This window comes from Barbatula barbatula, assembly GCF_947034865.1.
Source record: "Barbatula barbatula genome assembly, chromosome: 12".
NCBI classification, from domain to species: domain Eukaryota; kingdom Metazoa; phylum Chordata; class Actinopteri; order Cypriniformes; family Nemacheilidae; genus Barbatula; species Barbatula barbatula.
In genome coordinates this window covers 4770027-4796633 of record NC_136775.1, presented here as the reverse complement: position 1 = coordinate 4796633, position 26607 = coordinate 4770027, and the positions used below count along the sequence as shown (strand labels likewise).

Below are 26607 nucleotides of genomic sequence, written 5' to 3'. Positions count from 1 at the left end.
GCCCTTTATCACTTTTATTTTTGATAGACTGTTTTCAGCAAAAAAAAAAACACTCAAGACCAATATCAAAGGAGTAACCAGCAGAATTTTGACCAACGAATGGTCATTATGGAGTATAAACGCAATCTTCCTCAGTAATATTTTAACAAAAAGATATACTGGTGCTTATATTATTGATAATATCGCATTAATAATAATTCTTCAATATCACATCGAATAATGTTACATTCCATAGAAAACATACGAGTCAGTATGCGCCAAGCTAAGCTAATGTTTCAAAACCTGCAACATTCATTCATGTCCACCCCTTGCATGACCTACAGACTTCCGAGTTTCTCCAGGTCGACCCGGGTGCTTGCGCATACCCTTTCCTCGGCCAGTCCCAGTTCCTACCCTTTTCTTTTTATGGGAATGTCTCGGAGCGCCTGCTTCCTCTTTAAGAGCCTGTGCCCACAAGGCATCAAAGGAACCTGGTGCTTGATAACCTGGCTGGTTACTGTCAAGCGAGTCTCTGGAGAGCAGTACCCATATACAAGGCACATTCCTACTGACCGTGAGACTGTCCAACCCTGCATCAGGCACCAGAGGTTCCCACACCTCCTGAACAGTTCGATGGACCAGAGTGGTATTTTGATGTAGGCCGTGCACGCGGCGTTTCAAGATCTCCACGCACGTGATAGCTTTAGACACGCTAGTGCCCGTACCAGTAAACACGATTTGCCGGCACAGCTTCTCCAGCGACCCAGCTGTCACCTGTGAACCTTCCTGGGTGCCTGGCTGTTCTGCGGAGGCTGGCTTCTCCTCTATCCGGCTCAAAGCGAACCTCATCAGGTTGCGGATTTTGCTGCCATCCTTCACCCGAACTTCAGGGGTGTCGCTGGGCAGGTTAGGGAACGGACACGGGCATGGCTGATCCACAGTGCGCTCCTTTCTGTAGTTTTCCATGACATTTAATTTTTTTTACCTGTAAAATGGGGAAGTGCAAAAAGTCAGTAGTTGTACTTTAAACTGCTGACCAGAATGCATCAAAACAAATAACATGAAAAGCACACATAATATGTCATGCTGTAATTCACATATGTACCAGAAGCTGTTTATATTCTATTTTGAAATCGGTGTAGTGAAGCTTAATATTATCTAAATAAACGGCATAAAGCAAACGCCAAAATGAAACATCAGTCGAATGAGAAGCTGGACAACCCTACACGTCAGAGATTGATGCTAAAAACTGTTAATTTGACTGGTTTAGGGAATTTAGTTGAACTTACTTCAAATGTAGACGCAGATGTGGTTTTTGGAAAGATATGCTGTGATTGCTTACCGATTGCACCTGGTTATGTAGAAACATGTGCGCTCTGCACAAACTTGCCTTGCTAAGTTAGCAAGTTGGCTAGCACGATAAGGTGGCTGCGGGATTCTGTTAAATTGCTGAGATCACGCGAGACTCCATACAATCGAGTAGAGGCCGCACAAGATGAAAAAGTCTTTAAAATCGCTCAGTTAACTCTGAATAAAATGACAGTTGAGAGGATTCAAACGTTAAACTATTCCTTGCTTACTCACATGTCAGATCGTATGACGTCAGTTTAGTGTTCTGCCTTTTTGTTTTTTTCGTTTAGCGTTCGGCCGGAAAATGTAATTGTGAGAACGCTGTCGCAAAGCGCCGCGGGTTTTCATGGGAAGTGTAGTTTTACACAATTTACGAATTATTTGCAGGGTATAAAAGTCTTCACATTGTTAAAACATATTCACATTAAATGCATAGTTCTTCCAGAAATAAAAACTGTGTAACGCAAAAGAAAATATTTTAATATATGTTTCTGGCTTTTATGTAAGCGTTCATCAAAATATATATATTGTTTGTGCTCAGACGGAAATTAAATGAGTTTATATATATATATATATATATATATATATATATATATATATATACTAAACCAATTAATTTCAGTTTGGAATTAGATGTTGTATTAATTATTTGTTTTAATTCATTACCTTAAAAAACTGTTCATTTGTTTTTTAATTAAAAAAAAAACTGTTTTCTTTTCCTCAACAACACCATCTCAAAATGTCAAGGATACACATTATATTACACATTATATATTATCCAAGTCAGAAAACGGATTATTAAACAAATGCCTTGCTTACTCGATCAGGTGGCTATGTAGAGTTTTTATGGAAACTGTGAGGCAACAGAACATGACAGGATTACATACTTTTTATTTGCATAGCAATTTTCAACATAATGTTCGTAGCAGCTTTACAGAATCACAACGTAATTTAAGTCCCCAGCAAGTAAAAAGCTCTAAGAAGTGATGACAGTAAAACATACACCACTTTTAATTATAGAAAACTCATGTCGTATGCCTAGTGTTAAATGACTAAATGTAGTTACTAAATCAGCAAACATCCTTTGGTATATAAACACAAACTTCATATTCAATCAAAAGATAATTAAGATTTTTCAATTCATGCTATTAAAATACCGTTTTATATGCTATTTCTCATGCAAACACCATATAAACTACCAGAAAAATATGAACACAGATTACAAATGTACTTTCCCTTTAAACAATATGATAATAATTTTATAAGATAACAAATGGGCTACGTTCCTTTTCTAGTATCTCCCATAATAAACCACAGTTTTTGTTGCCAGCTAAAACAACAGTACACCGAGATAAATTTGTGGTGCTTTAACATACATGAGAACCTAAGGAATGTTTACTGGATCAACCGGATATAACGGATTAAGGTATACTAGGGGTTTGTAGCAGACAGGACGCTTTTTCTCGCAGCAGTTTGCACTTTTCCATTTGAACTCATCTTCCTGATCCAATGACAATGAAGCACAAAGGCCCATAAAACTGTCCAGTGGCTGACCATCATCCCAGTGAACGTAATCCACAGATGATGATGGTAATGATGTATTTGATGGTGTTTGCCTCTGCCAGTACCAGTCTGTTGTCATCAGACTACGACGTAGACCAATCCAAGCCTCCTCATCCTCTGTTGTGTTAATCATATTGGCCAAATCCATCTGAATGTCTTCACTTGTAGGACAGGCTAGTTGGCCTTGAAGACCCGTGCAGTGAGCCAGGGACTCAGCCCAACTAAGAGGCTCGTTTCCGACTTCAAACTGTTCAAGAATCGCCACACAGCCGAACTCATCTGAATGCATGAATAAATAAAAATTTTAACCATCACAATGATTTGCTTGACAATTTATCAATTTAATTCTGCATTTGAAGTGATTGCTTGAAATTGTAAATATTTTTTTTACCTGGTTGATCATTTATAGGTATAGCTGGTCCTCCATAAACTGCCGTGCCAGTGTTTTCCAGTATGTAAACGGCAATCTTTGAGCTTGAATGCCAGATATAGGTTGATGGTCTTTCTATAGATATTATAGTTGAAGAGTATTTTGTGCCGGTAATCTCAGTCCACACAGCGTTTGTAATATGGGTGATTTGTGTGTGTAAATTATTTTTGCTGGCAGTTTCAGCAATAACTAAGGCATTCTTGATGTCTGAATAGAACTGAAGAAGATAACAGGCAGCAAACATGTTTTCTGGGATCAATTCAATAAAAAGTTTTGGACTGATCAGTCTAAGGGACGCACTTCCTGACGCGCTTATGTACTGGGATATCGTCTGATCTGAAAGTGACAGGAAGCCTGATGGACTAGGCTGTAACTGAACATTATTGTTGGATAGAGAAGTTGACTTGTCATTTGATGTCATAAGCAAGCGGCTCTGGGTAATTCCCTGAATGTGCGGCACAACAAAGTTCTGACCCTGAAATTGTGTAGGAAGAATCTGATTCACTATCATGTTGCATTTACAGGCTGTATTTCCTAGACATGGATGAGTCAGAATCACTGCAACTTTCTGGCTAGATTTAACCATCAGGACTGAGGCATTAGCCTGAATCTGAATGAGCTGGTATGATGGGATCTTAAACTTTTCTTCTTGAACGCTGGCTGATATGTTCTTGACTATCGTGACAGTGTTTTCTGTGTCCTCTGCATTTATGATGATCAATTTGAACGAGCTGTATCTTTGGGACCAGAAGGGTGCCGGGGATCCGCTGAACGTTTGGATAAGGTCTAACTGGTTAAGCGAAGGGATCAAATAATTTGTGCCAAGATTTGTGATGGGTTGAATAACAGTGGTCTGGATATTTTTCTCCTGAACAGTACCTGCATCTCTCTGACTCAAAGAATGTACTACAATGGATGTGTTACTGGTAATTCGGATTGATTTAGTGGAGTAGTATAGTTCGTGTACTTCAGCGATTTTAGGAAATGTCACAGTTGTGGTTGAACCTCTCTGCAGGTATGATTTTGTTATTTTAGTGTTGTTGTAGAAGACAGTGAAAGAAGTGTCTTGATCGAGGGCTGTGACTCTTAGACTTCTACTAGTGTACGGGTAGAAGTAACCCACATTCTCTGGAAATGCTGTGATGAAATCCTTTCCATAGCTCACTATTGTAAGACCTTGAAAAAAAAGAGTTTGGAAATGCTCATTGGTCACAGCATCACACAGGCGTCGATCTAACAATGCTCCAAAAAATGAAAAAAGGACAGTAAAGTTGTTTTCTGACCTTGGCTTAACATTGATGCAAACAGAAGAATCACAAACATGACTGTTTCTGACCTTGAGTTTAAGATAAATGCTGTGTATTGGTAAAAAAAGACAAATACAGACCACAAGGTGAAGTAACTTTGTTGTATACAGTATTCATATACTGCATTTACAGTAGCAACAACATAAATGGCAGTTCAGGCATTAAACATCACATTTATTTGGCCAATTAAGAAACAACATGTGCCTATATAAGCTAATTATCAAGCATTATGCTTTTTACATGTGTATATTTTTACAATAATTTTTTTCCATTCAATTCTAGTCTTAGCACTTTACATTTGTGTGTATTTGCTTTGTGTGTTTTCATGATCCCTGGTCATCCAAGACTAAATCAAATTATTTTAACAATGTCACAATAACGCATTACTAAAACTGATGTTTACAAGTACAACCTTATTGTAAAGTGCTACCGCAGTATTTTGATGTAAGACAAAGGAAAATTTTATCAAAGTGCTTCCGAAACCTTGAAAGTCCAAATTCTCATGATTTTCAAGAAATGGAAAAAAAAACAGTTTTTACTTCTACTATCAAATGTTCTACAATGTGTCTGCATATGCCCAAAAGGAAACATGGGGATAACATTTTATATTATTATAACATGCCATATCATTTGAGACACATAGTGCAAAATGTTTCTTTTACAAAATCCTCCCTATCTCTACCTTCAGAATACACATGGTTCAAATAAATAAATGTACATATGCTTGTTTGGTCTTATCCACATTTCCTTTTCTTTTTAAATCTCAACAAATCTTATTTTTTTATATATCAACCTTTCTTATTTCTTATGTGTCAGGTACTGACTGACAAATTCATTTAAAGAATCATTTCAGAAATGAATTACTTGAATTACCAATATCAATCAAAACATGACACTTCTCTGCAAAAGAATAAAGTAATATTAACTCAGATAAAGACAATATAGCTACCTGATATCTGGAGCTCTTCTTGTGTCTGCTATCAATTGTGTGCAGGGTTATTTTAATGAACACCCATTTGACTTTCAAAATCCTTATTTTGAATCAGATTTCCTTACGATTCAGAGTACACAAAGCTCTTACGTCTTATACAGGGCACTGCGCAAGCCGCATTGGCCTCCTGCAAGAGTGGAGGTGGGGCACTTTCATTACATAATCGAATGAGTGGAATTTACTTGAGCCCAATTTCCTGTGACAATTACAACACAAGTCCTGGCTGAGACAAGAGGCCTATCTTGTAAGGAGTTTGCATGTGAAGCGTAGGTTTCCTACTCAGGTTTCCCTCACCGTCCGAAGACATGCAGGTTAGGTGAACAGGTGTGAAATAAGTGTAAAAGTGTATGTCCTGTAATGGATTGACCATCTAACCAGGGCCCGGTTTTTCAAAAGGTTTAATCCGGATAAAATTGATCCGGATTTAGTAATCCTTTTTTTGCGATCCGTGATCACGTAATCCATTTTACTTTTGGAGCCAGTTTTTTAAAGCAACATCGGATTGGATCAATCTGATCCGGATAGGAACTTTTCAGGATCACCAAATCTGGATAACCAGTGCTGGATAACCAGTGCTCAAACAGGATAGGAAATCACAATGTAGAACTATAGATATGTAAAGAGCAACAAGTGGAATAGCCAATGTGGGGTCAATATAAGTTTATTTTTATTTGAAATGAAAACACACACATTTAAAAAAAAACTAAAAACAAGAAAAACCCCACCCCATCCTCTTCCTGCAGTCCGCTCATCTGAGACCAACAACACAAACACTGTACATTGAGGATATTTATAACAAGCATCAAGTATAGATATATTGAATTAAAAAAAAGACAATGTCAAATACTCCACAATAATTTCAGACTTCCTCATCTGATGTGGAGAGACCAGCTTGTCTGAGAGTAGCCTTTAGGAGGCGGATCTCTGGCCTTGGTTTGCTGCAGTTTGGTCAGAGTCAGTTGTTCCTCTGCCAGAACGAGCAAACAGGGCGTGCAACAAGGGACACAATAGTTAGACACTAATTCTGATTTGGTTTTGTATTGGATTTCAAAAATCAGTGATTGCCATTCTTTACATTTTTTTGGTTATTCTGTAATCCTTGCATGCATCACTAATAAATATTCTAAAAACAAAAATATTTTCGATTGTGATGAATATGTATATCAATTAGTGACAGAATAAAATGTATTGTTTTTGGTTTGGATAATTATTTTATGAGGCCAAACTCTTTCCACTTTGCTTTAGGCCTATACTGAAAGGCTGAATACGTTTAATCACTGTAGCCTGACGGATGAACAAATACAATTAAAACCTTATGAATTAATAGGATATCTTGTAAGATACTGCATATTATTTGATACATTTTTTAAGTTTTCATTACATTTTGGGCATGAAATCCACGCTGAATCCACCCTTCTGATGGGATCAGTTTAATCCAGATATTTTGGATCAAAGTGATCCAAATCCTACAAAAAAGTTCAGAAAAACCCAAACTAAAGGTTTGATCCGGATCAAAACCAAGATTGGATTACGTGATCTAATCCGATTATGTGATCCGTTTTTTCTTTTGAAAAACACATTTTCAAGATTTGATCCAATCCTAGTGGATTACTTTTGAAAAACTGGGCCCAGGGTGTAGGTCAATCCCACCTGTAGCCTAAGATACTGGGATAGTCTTCACCAACCTTGCAGAGGACAAGAAAATTTCATTCTGGTCCTAAATAATTTTGTATTTATCTAAAATTGGATAAAACTGCCGAACAGAACCCAAGCGCAGGCAGACGCAAAACAAAAAAAACTAAACTTTATTTAAACAAAAGACCCACGATGGGGAAAACATGAACGAAGACAAGAATGTAAACTAAAACTTCCCACAAGGGGGACAAAACAAACAAAGTCCTTCGAATAATAATTCAACAAAATCCACAAATTTGGAATAAGAACAAGATAATCCACAAACTTGGAATAAAAACAAGATAATCCACAAACAGGAATAATCCAACAAGGTGCGGTTACTATGAACAGGCATGATAATGACAATGAACCAACAAGAGACAGAGTATGGCCATCGTGCCATCGATTATTCTTAAATTCACTAAACACGAATAAATGGCCCTAAGCTGTGGGCTGCTGAAGTGACCATGTTGAAAAGTTCTTTCAATAAAGCTGCATTTTCTCTGTATTTGCTCGAGAACCTCCATTTTTCACCTTCTTCAATACTGTCCTGCCCGATCTCCCTTATATATTACATAGTCTTATTAATATTCAACATGTTATTTGCATACTGATCATAAACGTAAACTAGTATCTATTATGTTAAGGATATCTTTGGTCCACAAAACCACTAGTAACTGAAAGAATAAGTACTAGTATCTAATGAGTAAGTACTAGTATCTAATAAATAAGCACTAGTATCTAATATTTAGGTACTAGTATCTAATGAATAAGTACCAGTATCTACTGAATAAGTACTAGTATCTAATGAATAAGTACTAGTATCTAATGAATAGTACTAGTATCTAACGGAATAGTTACTAGTAACTAAACAATAAGTACTAGTAGCCTATAAATAGATACTAGTAAAAGTCAAGGATTAAATGACAAAATGGCTTGCCATAATAGGAAAGCTAACAGGAGGATTGCATGAGGTAGGTGAGGGGAATGAAACACTAAGGGAAAGATGGACCAGGGCCGGTGACAAGACTAACACTAATGGGCCGCTAACAGGGAAACAAGGGGACGGGGCTAAATGAAACGACACTGGGGAGAGAGAGCAAAGACCTTGTGTCAAACCAAAACAATGCTCTTTCTCCAGACAAAACACATGGGACTGACATGATCCTGCCACAAGACTCGAAAACCAAGACAAGGAGAGGCAGGATCATGACAGAACATTTTCTCAAATGCTCACTTTTATTCATTATGACTGCCTTGAATTGGTACATTTTTACATTGCTATCAGACATTCAAAACACAACTATCATGGGCAGAGTAATTTACCAAAAGGATATATTGTGATCTTGCACATTTTAAATAAATAAATAGCCTAAAAAATTCTATTGTCCAAATTCAACTTTTAATTTGTTCATTTAGTTTTCTCACTTTCAGACAATAAATCAAACTTAAAATATAAGTGTAAGGAGGCAGGGAGAAAGGTTCGAAAACTGTTTATTTGCAATATTATCATATGTGTATTAACAATACCAATAATCACAGTTATTAAACATCCCAGTTTTTATTCATATATGTATAGTAAAGGTTGGTTTCCTGGACAGGGATTATTTTAAACCAGGACTAGGCCTAGTTAAATTGGGATATTTAAATTGTTTTAAAAACATACATTACAAAAAGACACTACAGTATTTTAAGATATGTCAGTTTAAATTGTTTTCGATAAAGACACCTCTAACATTTAAGTTAGTCTGGGACTACCCTGACCGGGAAACTGCGTTGGAACGCATTGGGCAGTACAACATGATAAGATTACATCATTTTTATTCGCATAGCTTTTTTAACAACATACATCCCCACAACATTCCTCCTTAATGCCATGTGAATAAGAAAATAAGAAAACTTCCTAAGACCACATATTTGAAATTCAATCAAAGAATCTTACAAAGAGTTTTGTAAGAAGTATGTGATGTTGGAAATCTGTAGATGGTTTTGATTAGAGCGAAAATGCCAAAAGTCCTTTAATAAAGTCATATAAACACAGACTTATTCATTTTTATGTAACTGCATCCTATAAGGGACAGACTGATAAGGTTTAAGACTAGTCCCAGACTAAAATTAGCGTTTGAGCTTTCTAAACTGAGAATAACGTGCCCTGACATTTCTTCAAATATGTGTGTGCCATTGTTTTGTCTCAGGATGCACACCATTAATCTTTTTTCCAAGGCATTTTCATAAAAGTGACTTAAATATCTTTATTTAATTAAGCTTGGCTTGTCTGCGAAATCAGGTCTAGAGCAATTCATTTCTTAGATATTAGATGATTAGGATATTAGATTATTTAACAATAGTGGATTAATGGACCACATTCCTTATTAAGCACCTTTCACCAGAAACTATATAGTGACTGTACTAAAGCCACAGTGTAAAAATGTATATATTTTGTGGTGCTACATGGTAACCTATTCTTCATTTCATGCTACTAAAAATACATGTTTTTATATGCATTTTTTATGCAAACACCATGTAAAGCTACCTGAAAGCTATTAACATGGATTACAAATGTACTTTCCCTTTAAACAATATGATGAAAATTTTATAAGATAGCAAATGGGCTACGTTCCTTTTCTAGTATCTCCCATCATAAACCACAGTTTTTGTTGCCAGCTAAAACAACAGTACACCGAGATATATTTGTGGTGCTTTTAACATACATGAGAACCTAAGGAATGTTTACTGGATCAACCGAATTTAACGAAATAAGGTATACTGGGGGTTTGTAGCAGACAGGACGCTTTTTCTCACAGCATTTTTCACTTTTCCATTTGAATGCTTCTTCAAGATCCAGTGACATTGAAGCACAAAGGCCCTTCGATTTGTCAAGTGGCTGCCCATCAGCCCAGTTAATGTAATCCACAGATGATGATGGTAATGATTTTGTTGATGGTATTTGTCTTTGCCAGTACCAGTCTGTTGTCATCAGACTACGACGTAGTCCAATCCAAGCCTCCTCATCCTCTGTTGTGTTAATAGTATTGGCCAAATCCATCTGAATGTCTTCCCTTGTAGGACAGGCGAGGTGATTTTCAAGACTTGTGCAGTGAGCCAGGGACTCAGCCCAGTTAAGACTCTCATTTTTTACTTCAAACTGTCCAGGAAGCACCACACAGCCGAACTCATCTGAATGCGTAAATAAATAAAATGTTAACGCTCACAATGATGTGCTTTACAACAATTTATTACCTTAAGTCAGGATCAGAAGTAAGTGTTTACTGTTTGTTTTACCTGGTCGATCGTTTATAGGTAAAGCTGGTCCTCCATAAACTCTATTGCCAGTGTTTTCCACAATATAAACTCCGATCTTTGTGGATGGATGCCAGATGAAGGTTAACAGCTCTGTGAAAGGTATTAGAGCTGAAGAGTATTTTGTGCCTGTAATCTCAGTCCACACAGCGTTTGTAACGGGACTGTTTTGTACACGTACATTATCTTTGCTGTCAGTTTCTGCAATAACTAAAGCTTTCTTAAAGCCGCTGGTATATGAAAAGAACTGCAGCAGGTAACAGGCAGCAAACATGTTTTCTGGGATCCCTTCAATGATAAGACCTGGACTGATCAGTGTGAGGGACACGTTTCCTGACGTGTTTACGTACTGAGACTTAGTCTGATCTGAAAGTGACAGGAAGCCTGATGGACTAGGTTGTAACTGAACATTATTTTGGGATAGAGAAGTTGACTTGTCATTTGATGTCATAAGTAAGAGGCTCTGGGTTAAACCCTGAATGTGCGGCACAACAAAGTTCTGACCCTGAAATTGTTTAGGAAGAATCTGATTCACTATCATGTTGCATTTACAGGCTGTCGTTTCTAGACATGGATGAGTCAGAATCACTGCAACTTTCTGGCTAGATTTAACCTTGTACAGTGAAGCATCGGCCTGCAACTGGATGAGCTGGTACGCCGGGATTGTAAAGTTTTCTTCTTGCACACTGCCCGAAATGTTCTTGACTATCGTGATGTTGTTTGCTTTGTCCACTGCATTGATGATGATCAGTTTGAACGAGCTGTATCTTTGGGACCAGAAAAGTGCCGGGGATCCGCCGAACGTTTGTATAAGGTCTGACTGGTTTAGAAGAGGGATCAAATAGTCTGTGTCAAGATTTGTAATGGGTTGAACAACATGGCTCTGGACACTTTTCTCTGAAGTGGCTGATTGTGTCCAACTGAAAAATTGTACGACAATCTTTTTGGTACTCGTAATTCGGATCGAGTTAGCGGAGTAGTTTAGTTGATATACTTCAGCGGTTTTTGGAAACGTCACTGTTTTAACTGCTCCTTTCTGCAGGTTTGATATTTTTTTTACTGTGTTGCCGAAGTAGACGGTGAAGGAAGTGTCTTCCAGGGCGGTGACTCTAAGACATCTACCTGAAGGGGATGGGTAAAAGTAACCTATGTTTTCTGGAAATGCTGTGATGAAACTGTTTCCATGGCTCACTATTGTAAGACCTTGGAAAAAAAGTGTAAAAATGTTAAGTGGGCATGGGATCAAACAAGTATCATCAACGCTTCATTTAAAATATAATAATACAATAGAGGAGGGTAAAAGTTTTTCTCTTACCTTGGGTAAACGTTGATGCAATCAGAAGAATCAAATACATGACTGTATCTGATCTTGAGTTCAAATTAGATGCTGTGCATTTGTAAAGAAAAGAAAAAGAAACAAGGTGAACTAAAAACTTGACTGTTGTCTGTGTCATGATTCCGCTCTCATGTCATGCTTTTTCTTGGTCTTGCAGCGGAGTCATGGCATAGCCTTAGGTTTTGCGTGAGAAAGACATGGCGTTGTTTTTGATTTTGACTTGCCATGTGCTTTCTCGTGTCTCAGCGGTGTTTCCCTCCCTTTTGTCTCGTTAACCTTCCCTGAGTGTTTCAGTACCCACACCTGACCCTTGTTAATTATCCTTTGTCTGTCTCCCTTTAAAACATCCTCGTGTTCATTGTCCTGTGCTCGTTCGTTGTACTTGTTTCCAAGTTCTCCGGTCTTGTTTGTAGTGTATGTATGGTTCCCAGTTCCTTGTTTTTATTCGTGGTTCTTTATTTTTGCCCCCCTTGTGGGAAGTATTTATTTTCTGTTTTTGTATTTTGTCTAGTTAGAGTTTTCCCCCATCGTGGGTGTTTGTTCTTGTTATTTATAATTAAAGTATATCTGTTAACCCCTTCATCCGTGTCTGCCTGCACTTGGGTTCTTCCACCACGTCCACCCTCCACTTTCACGACAGTCTGCTTCTACAGTTTTCGTAAACTGTATTCACAGCATTAACAGGCATCACATTTAGTTGTCAACGTCACATTTCTATTAGAGCTGATCAAAGTGCAAAATGTCCAATAAATGATATACTGTAAATAAAACCATTTGAGGTGTTTAAAAGTGTGCTGGCTGAAATTTCTAAATACCTAGATTACTTTCATGATTCTGTATGAAGCTTGACTTCTCTTTCACTGCTAAAAATGCATGCAAGATCAAACAATCTTAACATTTCCTCATAAAGTTAGTCATTTAAACTAATATCAAAAATGTAGAAAAGGACTAGACAAAGATCTAAACAAACACAAACTAAAGAAATTGTACCAAGAAAAGTACATTTTAACAAATGAACTTCTACCATATAAAAATAATGTTTAGGTGAGAAAATACAATTTGATATTCACATGTACACCGGATAAATATGTAAACATTATATACGATTTGTTGGTGTATCATAATGTACTGCCTGTTTTTGGCATTTTCTTTTTCTTTGTATATCTCTTGAAATCTTAACATTGTATTTTAAAGTGAACACCTGTACTGACACAACTGATTTGATTAAAAAAACATTTATTTTAGCATGTTAAGTGTGAATTATTGTTATGTTCTGTAAAAGCATGCTCAAAACCAGACACTAAAGTTCATTATAACATTCACGCAGCTAAAGGAAAATTTCCTACCTGATATCTGTGGGTCTTTTCTTGAAAATCACCTCTGTGCTGAAAATCTCCATTCAGTTCTGACAAATTTGACTTTCAAAAAAGACTTGCTCTAAGATTTGCATCCTGGTTACATAAGATACTTCAGTTTTTGCTCGTTTAGCGGAACCATTTTTTATTTGAATTTTTCACTTATATGTAATATTTCCTACAAATGATCATTCTGAATGTTTACGGCATTTGCTCTATGCATTTAAAACGTTTAAACTATTTTAAAAAACACCAAATGCAAAAGTAGAAAGGGAGTAAAAGGTCACAGAAATACATTTCAGGTTGCATTATTTGACAACAAATCTTTCTATTAGCCCAATTCTCACATATTGTTGAAAAAACAAATAGCTGGATTTCACTTTTAAGTCTGAATAAAATCCTATAACAGCCTATTTGCCAAATGCAGTAATGCTGCCTAAAAGAAAAGTATTCTTATGGGTTAAAAATGTGTGTGAGCGCTCCCAGAATTGAAATACACGACCAGACTCTTAATAAAAATATCAATATTCCCCAAAACAATAAATAAGATACATATTTTGACCCATGGCCGCAGCCAGGGTTTGAAAATTAGGTCTGTGATGGGTGTCAACTGTACGTAGGCCTACCAATAAATGCTATAAATCATTCAACTTTAAAAAAACAAATGATAAACTTATACCTATAAACAGGGCTTGATACTCTGGCTAGTGGTTTCCAAACATTACTAACAAGTCTTACGCAACCTCCCCACCGCGCACTCAGGTCAGAAGAAAACGTCATATTTGAAGCCCCGCCCGTATACTTTCTTCACAATTACTATTTTGAACAGATATGTAAATATGTTTAAATAAATATGTAATGTTTTTAAGAGTGAAGGTTGGTAGGCAACGCCTGTAAAATAGCATTTGCACACACACACACACACACACACACACAAAGGGCAATTTACCTCAGCCGGGTCTCAAACCTGGAACATTCTCGCGCAACCAACAGAGCCACATGTGCGCCACCCTGCAATCATATTTAAAAGTAAAAAGATGGCCTTCAAGAAATATTACCTCAAAATAAACATTCAAACGCAAAATCTAATTCATCAAACATGACAAAAAGAGGAGAACTTCATAGGACAACTTCCAAGGAGTTTATTTAGTAAAATAATAACAAGTAAAACCTGATGTAGTAACGCATAATTGCCATTAGGCCTACCATTTTAGAACAAAACTAAAGTGTCTAAATATGTAGAAATTGAGGAAATAAACAATATGACAGTAAATAAGTGCAAGCCTCGATTTGTTTAGTTGGGAGATTAAATGCCATAAAGCTCGTTACCGCCACCAACAGTTTGCTTTACAATATTGCAGTGACAAAAGAAGCTGTGAATTTTGCTACACATCATGCTAGAGTCTACAATTTACAGTCCACCTAAAACTTAACATTCTATCGACATTACACTTAATTTTATATTATAATACTTGTTATAGGCTTATTAAAGTTTATTATGCACTATAGTTTTAATCAATTTCTATATAGATGTTTATATTCTGTTAAAATGTATTAAATTCATAACTACATACGTAATAATTATGTATGGACATAATAGCTATGTTTCTACAATGCTATTTGCATGTATATAATGACAAATGAAAGCCCCTTAATGTTCAAACCTGGGTGCTGGTAATCTGAAAATGGTTGGGTAAGAGAAAAAACTGAAAAGCATCGGACAGATAACTGTCTTTTTAAAAATCCTGTTTTTATTTAGCATTCCAAGTAATGTCAATCAAACTACAGTTGAGATGTTTTGATTAAGTAATAGTAGCTCAAGAAATATAGCTGATTAAACCATATAAACTCTTCCTATAAGTTGCTTTGAAAACCCTATAGCCTCCAACAAAATGGATAGGCCAAATTGAACAGAAAAGCTTAAAGATTTGAGTATAATTTAGAAATCTGCTCTCATTTCATACTAAGACCTGTTGCTTTATGTTTTAATACTAATTCTAATTTAAAGCAAGCTAACAGAAAAACGACATATTTTAACGTGGATTAGAAATTTATTTCTTGCAATAACATTTTGCATTAAGTATTGGTTACGTTTTATTTTACGGTGCCTTGTTATACATGTTTACATATATTTACTATAGTATTTACTACAGAGTATGCATAATTACATGTAATGAAGCCTAAACCAAACCCTAATCCTCACCCTAACGCTATAGTAAGTACATGTAGTTACTTTTTATTACTCAGTTCTTAATAATTAATCTTTAACAAGGGCACTGTGAAGGAAAATGTGACAGAATAATCTAATAATGGGGATTATAAAGGGAATACATTATTATTTTCGGAACTAGTGACTGTTAGTAGTAAAGACAGCGACGTAAAAAGGCACAGATATATATATGTGGTGCTATAAGGGACCTTGAGGCATGTTTACTGTATTTTCTTGATATAAAAGCTACATATAAAAGTATATTGGGGGTTTATAGCAGACAGGACGCTTTTTCTCGCAGCATTTTGCACTTTTCCATTTGAACTCATCGTCCTCATCCAATGACAATGAAGCACAAAAGCCCTTAAAACTGTCCTGTGGCTGCCCATCATCCCAGTGAACATAATCCACAGATGATGATGGTAATGATGTTGTTGATGTTGTTTGCCTTTGCCAGTACCAGTCTGTTGTCATCAGACTACGTCGCAGACCAATCCAAGCCTCCTCATCCTCTGTTGTGTTTATCATATTGGCCAAATCCATCTGATTATATTCCCTTGTTGGACAGGCGAGGTGTTTTTGAAGACCCGTGCAGTGAGCCAGGGACTCAGCCCAATTTAGAGGCTCATCTCTGACTTCATACTGTCCAGGAATCACCACACAGCCGAACTCATCTGAATAAATACATTAAAAAAAATGTATCATCACAAATATGCTTTACAACTGTATTAATGAATATCTTACTTGGCATCAGAAGTGAATTATTTTACAAAATTACCTGGTTGTGTATTTATAGGTATAGCTGGCCATCCATAAATATAGCTGGTCGTGCCAATGTTTTTCAGAATATAAACTCCGATCTTTGTGGATGGATGCCAGATGAAGGTTAACAGCTCTGTGAAAGGTATTAGAGCTGAAGAGTATTTTGTGCCTGTAATCTCAGTCCACACAGCGTTTGTAACGGGACTGTTTTGTACGCGTACATTATCTTTGCTGTCAGTTTCTGCAATCACTAAAGCTTTCTTAAAGCCGAGGGTATTTGAATAGAACTGCAGCAGGTAACAGGCAGCAAACATGTTTTCTGGGATCACTTCAATGAAAAGACCTGGACTGATCAGTGTGAGGAAAACGTTTCCCGACGCGCTTACGTACTGAGATTTCGTCTGATCTGAAAGTGACAGGAAGCCTGATGGACTAGGCTGTAACTGAACATTATTTTGGGATAGAGAAGTTGACTTGTCATTTGATGTCATAAGCAAGCGGCTCTGGGTTGTACCTGGTATGTGCGGCACAACAAAGTTCTGACCCTGAAATCGTTTAGGAAGAATCTGATTCACTATCATGTTGCATTTACAGGCTGTCGTTTCTAGACATGGATGAGTCAGAATCACTGCAACTTTATGGCTAGATTTAATTTTGTACAGTGAAGCATCGGCCTGCAACTGGATGAGCTGGTAAGAAGGGATGTTGATTTCTTCTTCTTGCACACTGCCCGAAATGTTCTTTACTATCGTGACAGTGTTTTCTGTGTCCACTGCATTTATGATGATCAATTTGAACGAGCTGTATCTTTGGGACCAGAAGGGTTGAGGGGATCCGCCGAACGTTTGGATAAGATCTGACAGGTTCAGCGAAGGGATCAAATAGTCTGTGTCAAGATTTGTGATGGGTTGAACAACATGGGTCTGAACACTTGTATCTGGAAGGGTAGCTGTACTTTTCCGACTGAAAGAATGTACTACGATGTCCTTATCGCTGGTAACTCGGATAGAGTTTTTGGAGTAGTTTAGCCGATGTTCTTCAAAAGTGTTTGGAAACATCACAGTCCCACTTCCACCTTTCTGTAGGGATGATTGTGTTATTTGTGTGCCGTTGCTGAAGACGGTGAAGGAAGTGCTGCCATGGAGGGCAGTGACATATAGACCTCTAGAAGAATCGTACGGGTAGAAGTAACCTACGTTCTCTGGAAATGCTGTGATGAAATCCTTTCCATAGCTTACTAACGTGAGACCTTGAAAACAAAAAGAGTGTAAAAAGGTAAATTGATCTTGTCACTCGAGAATGAATCCAAATAAAGCGATGTTCCATTTAAACAAAACCAAATGAGGGTGGTAAAGTTTTTTCTTCTAACCTTGTGTAAACGTTGATAAAATCAGTAGAATCACGAACATGACTGTATCTGGCCCTGAGTTCATGCTGGATGCAGTGTATTCCTGGAGGAAAGACAAAGAAACACATGGCAAACTGAAAGAAATTGTCTTTTCATTGTGTGTAAATAGCAACGTCATTAATAACGGAACAGTCATTAAGCTGATCAAATTTATTACTGTGTACATTTTATAAATAGATTTTTTATAAAATACAATTTTTCTAACTATTTATTTATGTTTTGTTCAAGCTCAATTTTTACTGCTTTTCATTTAAATTATTTCATTCCCTGGTCACATGACATACGCAAACTCACTTACAAAAATTAAAATAATGACGGCTGGCAAATGGTTAATAGCATTTAGAATAAAAGTTTGTGTTTACATAATATATGTCTGTGTACTGTGCATTTTAATTTTGTATTTATAGACACAAAAACACACACATCACATATATTTAGGAAATATTTGGATTGATTGACTTATATTTACCAATAATGGAAATGTTATAAAAACGTTTATTCCTATATATTTTATATTATTCTTAATGCATGTGTATGTGTATGTTTTTATAAATCCAAAATTAATATGCACAGTGCACAGATATATATTATATAAACACAAACTTTTACACTGGATGCGGTTAGTCTTGTTTGACAGTCCTTATAATAATAGTCATCCCTTTTTTCACAAAGTATTAGGGGTGAAATTTCACAGCTAGATCGGCATTTTGATTTTGAAAGAAGCTTGACTCCTCACGCCGCTTAGAATGTGCAATACTGTATCTTAACATTCTCAGCATAAAAGTAAATGTCATTGTTCAGATAGAAAGCACTTTATCAAGCTTTTTCTTTTGAAATGTTTAAACTTTTTGCTATTCCTATACTATCATCCCTTCAAATCCTGTTTGGGTCCGCCACAGACTTTTGTTTGTGTAAGCTGGCACGTTCGTGACCTCTGGTCATCTCATAGGCTAAATCAATAAATAAGTTTGATTCAAGCAGTGTAAAAATGTCACATTTAGCCAACATCACAACTTAGATCAAAATTCATCTCGATAAAATGTATATCTTGTGTCTTCCTTTTTATATCGTTTTACTTATATGACGTACACATTTTAATTACACAAAATGAAGATGAACACTGTCATAAAGTAACGGATCTAAAATGCAAAAAAAGGACTAGCATTAAACAACTAAAATGAGTAAAAGAAACATTGTGTTATCAGTTTAACTCGAAAAAAGTACAGGGGTGTAATCACAATTCTACAGTTTATCTCCTCTTGTATGATTCACCATTTTTACAAGACAATAATCCATTTTAAGGATGTATCCAAAGCGGCTTTCAAAGACTTCAGGAAGCAATAAGCGATATGTCATACAGGAGCAATAATACAATTTATATGTCTGACTTAAATTCATATACTAATATATAACTTGGCATATCGTAGTTGAGACACATGTGTTAAAACAAAACACACTTCCCATCTTTACTGCTTCTGAATGCCATATGCTTTCATTGACAAATATCTGCACACAGTGCTTGTTTTGTCTTGACATCATTCTCTTCTACTGCTCTAAAAACCTTAACATTGCATTTTAAAGGCATTCTTGTTTCTTACATGGTAAATGACACATTTAATTTAGGTTTATTCTATAAACTGAAGCTGTTCATCAAGACATTTCTCTTTGCAGTTCAATTAGCTCAAGCTAAATCTCATACCTGGTATCTCGAGCTCTTCTTCTCTCTACAATCAACTGTGTACTGAAAATCTTATTTCAATACCAACATATTTGACTGTCAAAAACATTTGAATAAGTTCCTGGCTACACAAGGTAGTTAGTACATATACTTTCTTCATTTGGCTGACTGATTGAGATAATACTGTGAACTTTCCTGCCACCAATTTGCATTAATTACCACAGCCCACATTTACCAAATTGCTCATGCACTTAAAAACATGTTTTCCTTTGTGTTATTCCAACTATTTTGAAATAGCGACTAGGTAAATAACTCCTAGTTATCAAAGTAACTTTATTGTAGTAATTATGGTTGTTCCGTGTAAAGTATGTAACAAATGAACAATGATTTATGTTATTTCACTATTGTTTGTCAAAAGTCATATGTTACAATAATTAATGTATAATTGTTTTTTATTATAGATGTGTGGAGCATTAAAAAACACTACCAAATGTCAAATGTTTGGACAAATACATTCATTCTTTATTATTTTTGATTTCTGTATTTCTACCATTTATTTGACAAACTAGTAAGCTCCTGAAAACGAATCAATATGTAGAGATAGTCTAAATGAATTTTCACTAACATGAATTAACATGAGCTACTGTTTATTAATACCGTATTACTGAATTAAGCCTGGTTGAATCTCTTGGCCGTATTTTGACAATGTTGACACAAAACAACTTAAATAAATTATTACATTTGCGTAATGTACATCAACGCTGTTACTTTCATTTTAACGTTTTAGAAATGCTTCATCGCTGAAGTCCCGCCCACAAACGTTAGTGCTGAGTTGAAGAGAATGTCCTTGTTGTTGCATGGAAGGTCATTGTTACAGTGCTAATTTGTATTTGTAGACTGTGAACAGATTCACTATTGAATGTGTATGTTGAACAGATATTTGTTGGAGATTTAGGCACGGTTAAGGCTAGTCCCAGACTAAAATGAATGTGTGACCTGTCTTAACTGAAAATAAATCGCCCAGAAATATCTTAAACTATATCAGTGCTATTGTTTTGCAGAAGAAACCTGCTCTATGTTATTTATGCTTCAAAGAATTACATTTAGGCAGACGCTTTTATCCAAACTGACTTACATAACATTAATCTATACATTTTGCATAGGTATCTTCGAACCCACAACCTTGCGTTGTCAACGTAATGCTCTTACCACTGAGCTACGGGAAAACAGAAAATAAACGAATGGCTCCATTCAAAAGGGACTATGGATGAAAATTAGCCAATGTTGGCTAAATCTGCGCATTTTACATATTGTATGTGTTATTAATGTGCATTGTCCCTGATTAAATAAGATGAAAATGAAAGGAAATAAAATCATAGAGTTCTTCTGACACACTTTTATCTCACTGTCACACTGTCCGACCACAGTGGTCGTAATTTCAACATTAACTTAAGCATTTCATTTTGACTGTGTTAATGTTACATCACACTGTGTTTGTAACAACAACAATATGTAGGGCAGAACAAAACAGATGTGAAGCAGGAGAAGAGCCCAGGGATCGAATACATCTACCGCAGTTTCCATATGATTTTGATCTTTCATATGTATAAATATCAACGCAATCGGATGGGAATTCGTAGGCTATACCTGTTTTACAAGATGGCTCATTTGTGTAAATTTCCAACTCATTTGTACGTTTTATTATGATTCGACTTTCCCCATGTGACGTTATGTTAAGAGGTGGTGTTACACCCTTAAAATAAAGGTGCACAGCAATGCTTTGCGGCCTTTGCGGCTGTGATTTAAAATTTAGCCACCTCCTTAAATGTTAGACTTTACAAAAGTCCTTTGATATCAAGTTATAAAGTTAAAAAAAGTTGTGTCCATGAACACAAATCAATAGATTCTTAATTTCGTGTCCATGCCATGAACTGTAGTAGTACTTGAAATGTTAAGGCGACACAAGATGACAAGATTACAATTTTTATTTGCATAGCACTTTTCTACAGCATGTATTGTTTTAAAGTAGTTTAACAGAATCAAGCCTTAATGTAAATAAAACACACGCTACTTTCAGTATCAATAAACTCATATTTATGCCTAGTGACTATATGAGCAAACTTAAAGTTGTTTATGATGGGCACATATTAAACATGCATTTAAAAAGGTAGCTGAGATTTCTGTAAGAATATGCTGGGAATCTGTAGATGGTATGGTTTATAGAGAAAACTATTTTTAAGTCATAAATAAGGCTGGTTAATGTTACTGCATCCTACATGGGGATATTAGAGCTATTCGGTTATTCAAGGAATATCTTTGATTCATGCAGATTCAACCCAGATCAGACCTTAGAAAAAGCAAATTGCTTTTGAACCAAAAATGTGTGCTTGTTAGATTACTTAAGAAAAATGCACAACCAATTTTTACACTTCTAATAAGACCTGTTTTGTTTCATATAGCATGCAGTCCAAATGAACTTCTTAATAACCTTATGATTACTCTAGTAAGTTTTTATTAATATAATGAACAACATTCTTTTTTTAGTATCTCCCACCAGGAACTACAGAGATTGTTGCTAGTAAAGAAAAAAATATAGTGATATAGTTTTTCGGCGCTATAATAGGAAATCTTGAGCGAAGGGTAAAGGATAAAAGCCTATTGGGGGTTTGTAGCAGACAGGACGCTTTTTCTCACAGCATTTTGCACTCTTCCATTTGAACTCATCTTTATCATTTAGTGACAGTGAAGCACAAAGTCCTCTTAAATCCTCACTCGGATGCCCATCAGCCCAGTGCAAGTAATTAACAGATGGGTACGGTAATGAATTGAGTGATGGTGTTTGCCTCTGCCAGTACCACTCTGTTGTCATAAGACTACGTCGTAGTCCAATCCAAGCCTCTTCCTCTGTAGTGTGAACCTCTCTGGACAGCTCGTTCTGAATGTCTTCCCTTGTAGGACAGGCGAGGTGTTTTTGAAGACCTGTGCAGTGAGCCAGGGACTCAGCCCAACTAAGAGGCTCATGTCTGACTTCAAACTGTCCAGGAATCGCCACACAGCCGAACTCATCTGAATGAATAAAAACATAAAAATGTTAACCATCACAATCATGTGCTTTACAACAATTTAAGTTTGCATTAGAAGCTTACATATTTACATTAAAAATGCCTTTTATTACCTGGTTGTGTATTTATAGGTATCGCTGGACCTCCGTAATTTTTCGTTCCAGTGTTTTCCAGTAAATAGACAGCAATCTTTGAGGATGGATGCCAGATGACAGTTATTGACTCACTTAAAGGTATTAGAGCTGAAGAGTATTTTGTGCCTGTAATCTCAGTCCACCCAGCGTTTCTAACGGGACTGTTTTGTACGCGTACATTATCTTTGCTGTCAGTTTCTGCAATCACTAAAGCTTTCTTAAGGCCGCTGGTATATGAATAGAACTGCAGCAGGTAACAGGCAGCAAACATGTTTTCTGGGATCACTTCAATGAAAAGACCTGGACTGATCAGTGTGAGGGACACGTTTCCCGACGCGCTTACGTACTGAGATTTCGTCTGATCTGAAAGTGACAGGAAGCCTGATGGACTAGGCTGTAACTGAACATTATTGTGGGATAGAGAAGTTGACTTGTCATTTGATGTCATAAGCAAGCGGCTCTGGGTTGTACCTGGTATGTACGGCACAACAAAGTTCTGACCCTGAAATTGTTTAGGAAGAATCTGATTCACTATCATGTTGCATTTACAGGCTGTCGTTTCTAGACATGGATGAGTCAGAATCACTGCTACTTTATGGCTAGATTTAATTTTGTACAGTGAAGCATCGGCCTGCAACTGGATGAGCTGGTAAGAAGGGATGTTGATTTCTTCTTCTTGCACACTGCCCGAAATGTTCTTTACTATCGTGACAGTGTTTCCTGTGTCCTCTGCATTTATGATGATCAATTTGAACGAGCTGTATCTTTGGGACCAGAAGGGTTGAGGGGATCCGCCGAACGTTTGGATAAGGTCTGACTGGTTCAGCAAAGGGATCAAATATTCTGTGTCAAGATTTGTGATGGGTTGAACAACATTGGTCTGGACACTTTTCTCTGGAAGGGTAGCTGTACCTGTATGTGTCTGACTGAAAGAATGTACTACAATGTCTTTATCACTGGTAATTCGGATAGAGTTACTGGAAAGGCCTAGTTGATATACTTCAGAAGGTTTTGGAAACGACACGTTTGCAGTTTCGCCACTCCGCATAACTGATAATGGTATTTGTTTATTGTTGGAGTGGACAGTGACTTTAGTGTTGTTTTGCAGGGCGGTGACTCTGAGAATCCGTCTGGAAGTGTACGGGTAGAAGTAAGCTACGTTCTCTGGAAATGCTGTGATGAAATCCATTCCGTAGCTCACCGTTGTGAGACCTTAAAAACAAATTGAGTGTGAAAAATTATCACAGGATCACATGCACGGTGCACACTGGAATGTTACTTAAATAAAAAGATAAACAATGGGTAGAAAATATTTTTCTGACCTTGGCTCAACGTTGATGCAATTAGAAGAATCGCAAACATGACTTGATCTGACCTGGAGTTCATGCTGAATGCTGTGTATTTAAAAAAAATACTTTTTTTACTTTCTCTTGAGTGGCAAAAACAGCACTGCTCATTCAATTCAATTCAATTCAATTTTATTTATATAGCGCCTTTCACAATTTGCATTGTTCCAAAGCAGCTTTACAGGAAAAAAAAAAATACTTTTTTTACTTTCTCTTGAGTGGCAAAAACAAATTTTATAAAATAATATAATAATAACATTATTATTATTATTTCATAAAATAATAATAACAATCATTATTTCTCGTTTTTCTTTTCACTGAAGCTTGACTACTCAATTAGAATAACAATTTTTAAAGTTTTACTTAAATAATATAGCATATATGAATGTATAGTCTATTTACTATTTGACCTGTGTTTCTCTCTCCTTTATCTTATATGTGTGATTCTCAGTGATAACCACAGTGCGTCTGTGTACTTGCGAGTCTGCATCTGTGCGTGTGTCTACGCGTCCGTCTGTGTGTGCATTTGTGCGTCTTATCTATGTGTGTAAGTACATGTGCATATTGTGTGTGTGGGTTGTTTTATATGTGGGTGTGTTTGAATCAGTGTGTGTGTGTGTGTGTGTGTGTGTGTGTGTGTGTGTGTTTGTGTGTGTGTGTGTGTGTGTGTGTGTGTGTCTTCTGTGTTTTCACGTTTTTTTTTGTTTTTACTTGCATAAATTTATGGGCCGGTTTCCCGAACAAGGATTAGCTTAAACCAGGACTAGGCCTTAGTTAAATTAGGATATTTAAGTTTACAGAAAACATCACTGGTGTGCATCTTGAGACAATCGCACTGATATATTTCAAGATATGCCAGTGTAAATTATTTTTGTTAAAGACACCTCTAACATTTCAGTTAGTCTGGGACTAGTCCGGGAAACTGCCCCAATATGTTTTGTTTAGTCAATAACAACAATATGAAAATTTTAAAAAGCGCTATATAAATAGATTTGACTACGAGACTTATGCTGGGGCCACACCAAAATATATTTTTTAATCTTTTAAGAGTTCTAAACGGTGAGGGACCAAAAACATGCGGAGAAAAAATCTTAGATTGAATCATTTTGCTCCTATAATGTATGGTGCGCAGTGATGTGACGAAGACAGCACACCACACACCAACAGAGTCCTGAGTCCAGGAGATCTCCTAAATTATCTTGAGAATTCAGAATTAGTTGTTTATTATTGCACTGTAAACTTTGTTTATTATATATGTGTTCAATATAAACAAATGTGTACTTATAACCTTTTATGTAATATTATTCATCATTGAGAAATTGCTCAAGAAGCATCGTCTGGAGCATTTAAGGTGGCACAGAACTAGATATAATTTTATTGCAACTCAAATATTGTGGTATTTCTGTCTTCTCAGTAATTAAAAAATAAGTTTTGTTAAAAAGATAGCTGCTGACATTATCACCCGAAAGAGTCTACTGGCTCCACTGGACCTATTTTATCTGGTCCACCTTAAAGCATCCGCACACTCGGACTCCAACCACTACCGTCACTTGCACATAGCCTGGTTTTATTGAAATTATTCGTAATTGCGATGATAGTGTTTGTAATGCTCCTGACAGAAAATTGACAGAATAAAGAAAAGGGTTTGTTGAAGTGAAAACTACGGTTGTTATACTTCTGTCAGCTGGCTTTCTGATTGGCATGTTTATGACACCTGGGCCCAGTCCTTCAAAAGTAATCTGATTTGATTTTGAATATCGGATTGGATCAAATTTAAAAATTCTGGATCAAATTGGTATTAACATGATCAACAGGATTATACTGATCCCAGCAGAAGGGTGGATTTCAGAACAACATTTTTGAAATAAATTTAAATCAGAAATACAACATTTGTATCATGTAATATACACACAGGCATATTTTTTATTTGCTTACATTTTTGCCGCCATAAAAAACTCTATTTGTAAACTACATTGGCACTTTTGAACCTGTCATAAGTAGATCTTTTCTGGGGAACGAAAGGTCTCTCAGAAGAACACAATGCAGAACGTTTTTGAGTGAACGCAAAGGAATTAAAGCATTTATTTTTATTCCTTTAGAGCCTCCGTAGAGTATTAGTAATTCGAATTTGGTCATGTGAAAAAGTGTGTATTTGGATCAGGGTTATCCAATCCAGTTTTGCTTAGAAAAAACGGCATAAAACTAAAACCTGTTAAAAAAGACCTGGTCGTAGATAACAAATGATGGGATTTCCAAATCCTGATCACTATAATCCAGATTAAACTTTTAGAGCAACTGGCCCCAGTTTATCATAAAATGACAATATCAATAAATAAACATTTAGCCAACATCACTAGAGGTCTTGTACAGTACAGTACAGTAAGTTTAAACAAGCAGGATGCTAATCAAAACTTTACATTAATTCGGTTAAAAAACATTTATTCAGATGAAGCAAAATATCATACCTGGTACCTGGAGCTCTTCTCTCTACGTTTAACTGCGTGCTGGTAATTCTATTTCAATTCAGATTCGTACACATTTGACTTAGATTTGAATATGATCCTGGACAAGCACTTACTTCATTTGGCTGAATGATTGGTGATGCTGAGAACTTTCCTTCTACTCATTTGTAATGATTCCTTTTATCCTTAATTCAAAGCACTAAATATCATATACATTTCCAAATAACAAGTTATTTTGAGTAAATACCTTAGTGCACGAAA

General features: G+C 36.3%; 5 protein-coding genes across 6 annotated transcripts; all 5 read right to left on the bottom strand.

Annotated features, from left to right (window-relative positions):
• rpp25l (ribonuclease P/MRP 25 subunit-like) lies at nucleotides 1-1389 on the bottom strand. 2 transcript variants are annotated; one of them, XM_079470287.1, is made up of 2 exons: nucleotides 1269-1389; nucleotides 1-964 (listed from the first exon to the last, which is right to left on the bottom strand). In XM_079470287.1, exon 2 carries the CDS (start codon nucleotides 943-945, stop codon nucleotides 292-294), a length of 654 nt encoding a protein of 217 aa, XP_079326413.1. In that variant the 5' UTR covers nucleotides 946-964; nucleotides 1269-1389; the 3' UTR covers nucleotides 1-291. The 2 variants fall into 2 exon arrangements, with proteins under 2 accessions (XP_079326413.1, XP_079326414.1); XM_079470288.1 differs by having other exon boundaries at nucleotides 1322-1388.
• A 769-nt stretch (nucleotides 1390-2158) lies between these two features.
• On the bottom strand, nucleotides 2159-5751 carry LOC306901191 (uncharacterized protein). Its single transcript, XM_079468775.1, has 4 exons — nucleotides 5579-5751; nucleotides 4606-4677; nucleotides 3284-4498; nucleotides 2159-3171 (listed from the first exon to the last, which is right to left on the bottom strand). Exons 2-4 carry the CDS (start codon nucleotides 4643-4645, stop codon nucleotides 2714-2716), a joined length of 1713 nt encoding a protein of 570 aa, XP_079324901.1. The 5' UTR covers nucleotides 4646-4677; nucleotides 5579-5751; the 3' UTR covers nucleotides 2159-2713.
• Nucleotides 5752-8776: 3025 nt separating this feature from the next.
• On the bottom strand, nucleotides 8777-13300 carry LOC306901192 (uncharacterized protein). Its single transcript, XM_079468776.1, has 4 exons — nucleotides 13277-13300; nucleotides 11910-11981; nucleotides 10577-11797; nucleotides 8777-10471 (listed from the first exon to the last, which is right to left on the bottom strand). Exons 2-4 carry the CDS (start codon nucleotides 11947-11949, stop codon nucleotides 10014-10016), a joined length of 1719 nt encoding a protein of 572 aa, XP_079324902.1. The 5' UTR covers nucleotides 11950-11981; nucleotides 13277-13300; the 3' UTR covers nucleotides 8777-10013.
• Nucleotides 13301-14409: 1109 nt separating this feature from the next.
• Nucleotides 14410-19401, bottom strand: LOC306902116 (IgGFc-binding protein-like). Its single transcript, XM_079470425.1, has 4 exons — nucleotides 19364-19401; nucleotides 17626-17707; nucleotides 16273-17505; nucleotides 14410-16168 (listed from the first exon to the last, which is right to left on the bottom strand). Exons 2-4 carry the CDS (start codon nucleotides 17687-17689, stop codon nucleotides 15741-15743), a joined length of 1725 nt encoding a protein of 574 aa, XP_079326551.1. The 5' UTR covers nucleotides 17690-17707; nucleotides 19364-19401; the 3' UTR covers nucleotides 14410-15740.
• Nucleotides 19402-21310: 1909 nt separating this feature from the next.
• LOC306902214 (IgGFc-binding protein-like) lies at nucleotides 21311-26369 on the bottom strand. The gene is made up of 4 exons (XM_079470599.1): nucleotides 26350-26369; nucleotides 23861-23932; nucleotides 22518-23750; nucleotides 21311-22408 (listed from the first exon to the last, which is right to left on the bottom strand). Exons 2-4 carry the CDS (start codon nucleotides 23922-23924, stop codon nucleotides 21957-21959), a joined length of 1749 nt encoding a protein of 582 aa, XP_079326725.1. The 5' UTR covers nucleotides 23925-23932; nucleotides 26350-26369; the 3' UTR covers nucleotides 21311-21956.
• Between the last annotated feature and the right edge of the window lie 238 nt (nucleotides 26370-26607).

Excerpts from the sequence above, each read along its gene's own strand:
- rpp25l (XM_079470287.1), bottom strand. The coding sequence starts at position 945 with ATGGAAAACTACAGAAAGGAGCGCACTGTGGATCAGCCATGCCCGTGT.
- LOC306902214 (XM_079470599.1), bottom strand. The coding sequence starts at position 23,924 with ATGAACTCCAGGTCAGATCAAGTCATGTTTGCGATTCTTCTAATTGCA. Across the intron at positions 23,751-23,860 it reads TGCATCAACGTTGAGCCAAG|GTCTCACAACGGTGAGCTAC; the intron begins GTCAGAAAAATA and ends TTTGTTTTTAAG. Across the intron at positions 22,409-22,517 it reads ACCTATAAATACACAACCAG|ATGAGTTCGGCTGTGTGGCG; the intron begins GTAATAAAAGGC and ends TTATTCATTCAG.
- LOC306901191 (XM_079468775.1), bottom strand. The coding sequence starts at position 4,645 with ATGTTTGTGATTCTTCTGTTTGCATCAATGTTAAGCCAAG. Across the intron at positions 4,499-4,605 it reads TGCATCAATGTTAAGCCAAG|GTCTTACAATAGTGAGCTAT; the intron begins GTCAGAAAACAA and ends TTTTTTTTCAAG. Across the intron at positions 3,172-3,283 it reads ACCTATAAATGATCAACCAG|ATGAGTTCGGCTGTGTGGCG; the intron begins GTAAAAAAAATA and ends TCATGCATTCAG.
- LOC306902116 (XM_079470425.1), bottom strand. The coding sequence starts at position 17,689 with ATGAACTCAGGGCCAGATACAGTCATGTTCGTGATTCTACTGATTTTA. Across the intron at positions 17,506-17,625 it reads TTTATCAACGTTTACACAAG|GTCTCACGTTAGTAAGCTAT; the intron begins GTTAGAAGAAAA and ends TTTGTTTTCAAG. Across the intron at positions 16,169-16,272 it reads ACCTATAAATACACAACCAG|ATGAGTTCGGCTGTGTGGTG; the intron begins GTAATTTTGTAA and ends GTATTTATTCAG.
- LOC306901192 (XM_079468776.1), bottom strand. The coding sequence starts at position 11,949 with ATGTATTTGATTCTTCTGATTGCATCAACGTTTACCCAAG. Across the intron at positions 11,798-11,909 it reads TGCATCAACGTTTACCCAAG|GTCTTACAATAGTGAGCCAT; the intron begins GTAAGAGAAAAA and ends TTTTTTTCCAAG. Across the intron at positions 10,472-10,576 it reads ACCTATAAACGATCGACCAG|ATGAGTTCGGCTGTGTGGTG; the intron begins GTAAAACAAACA and ends TTACGCATTCAG.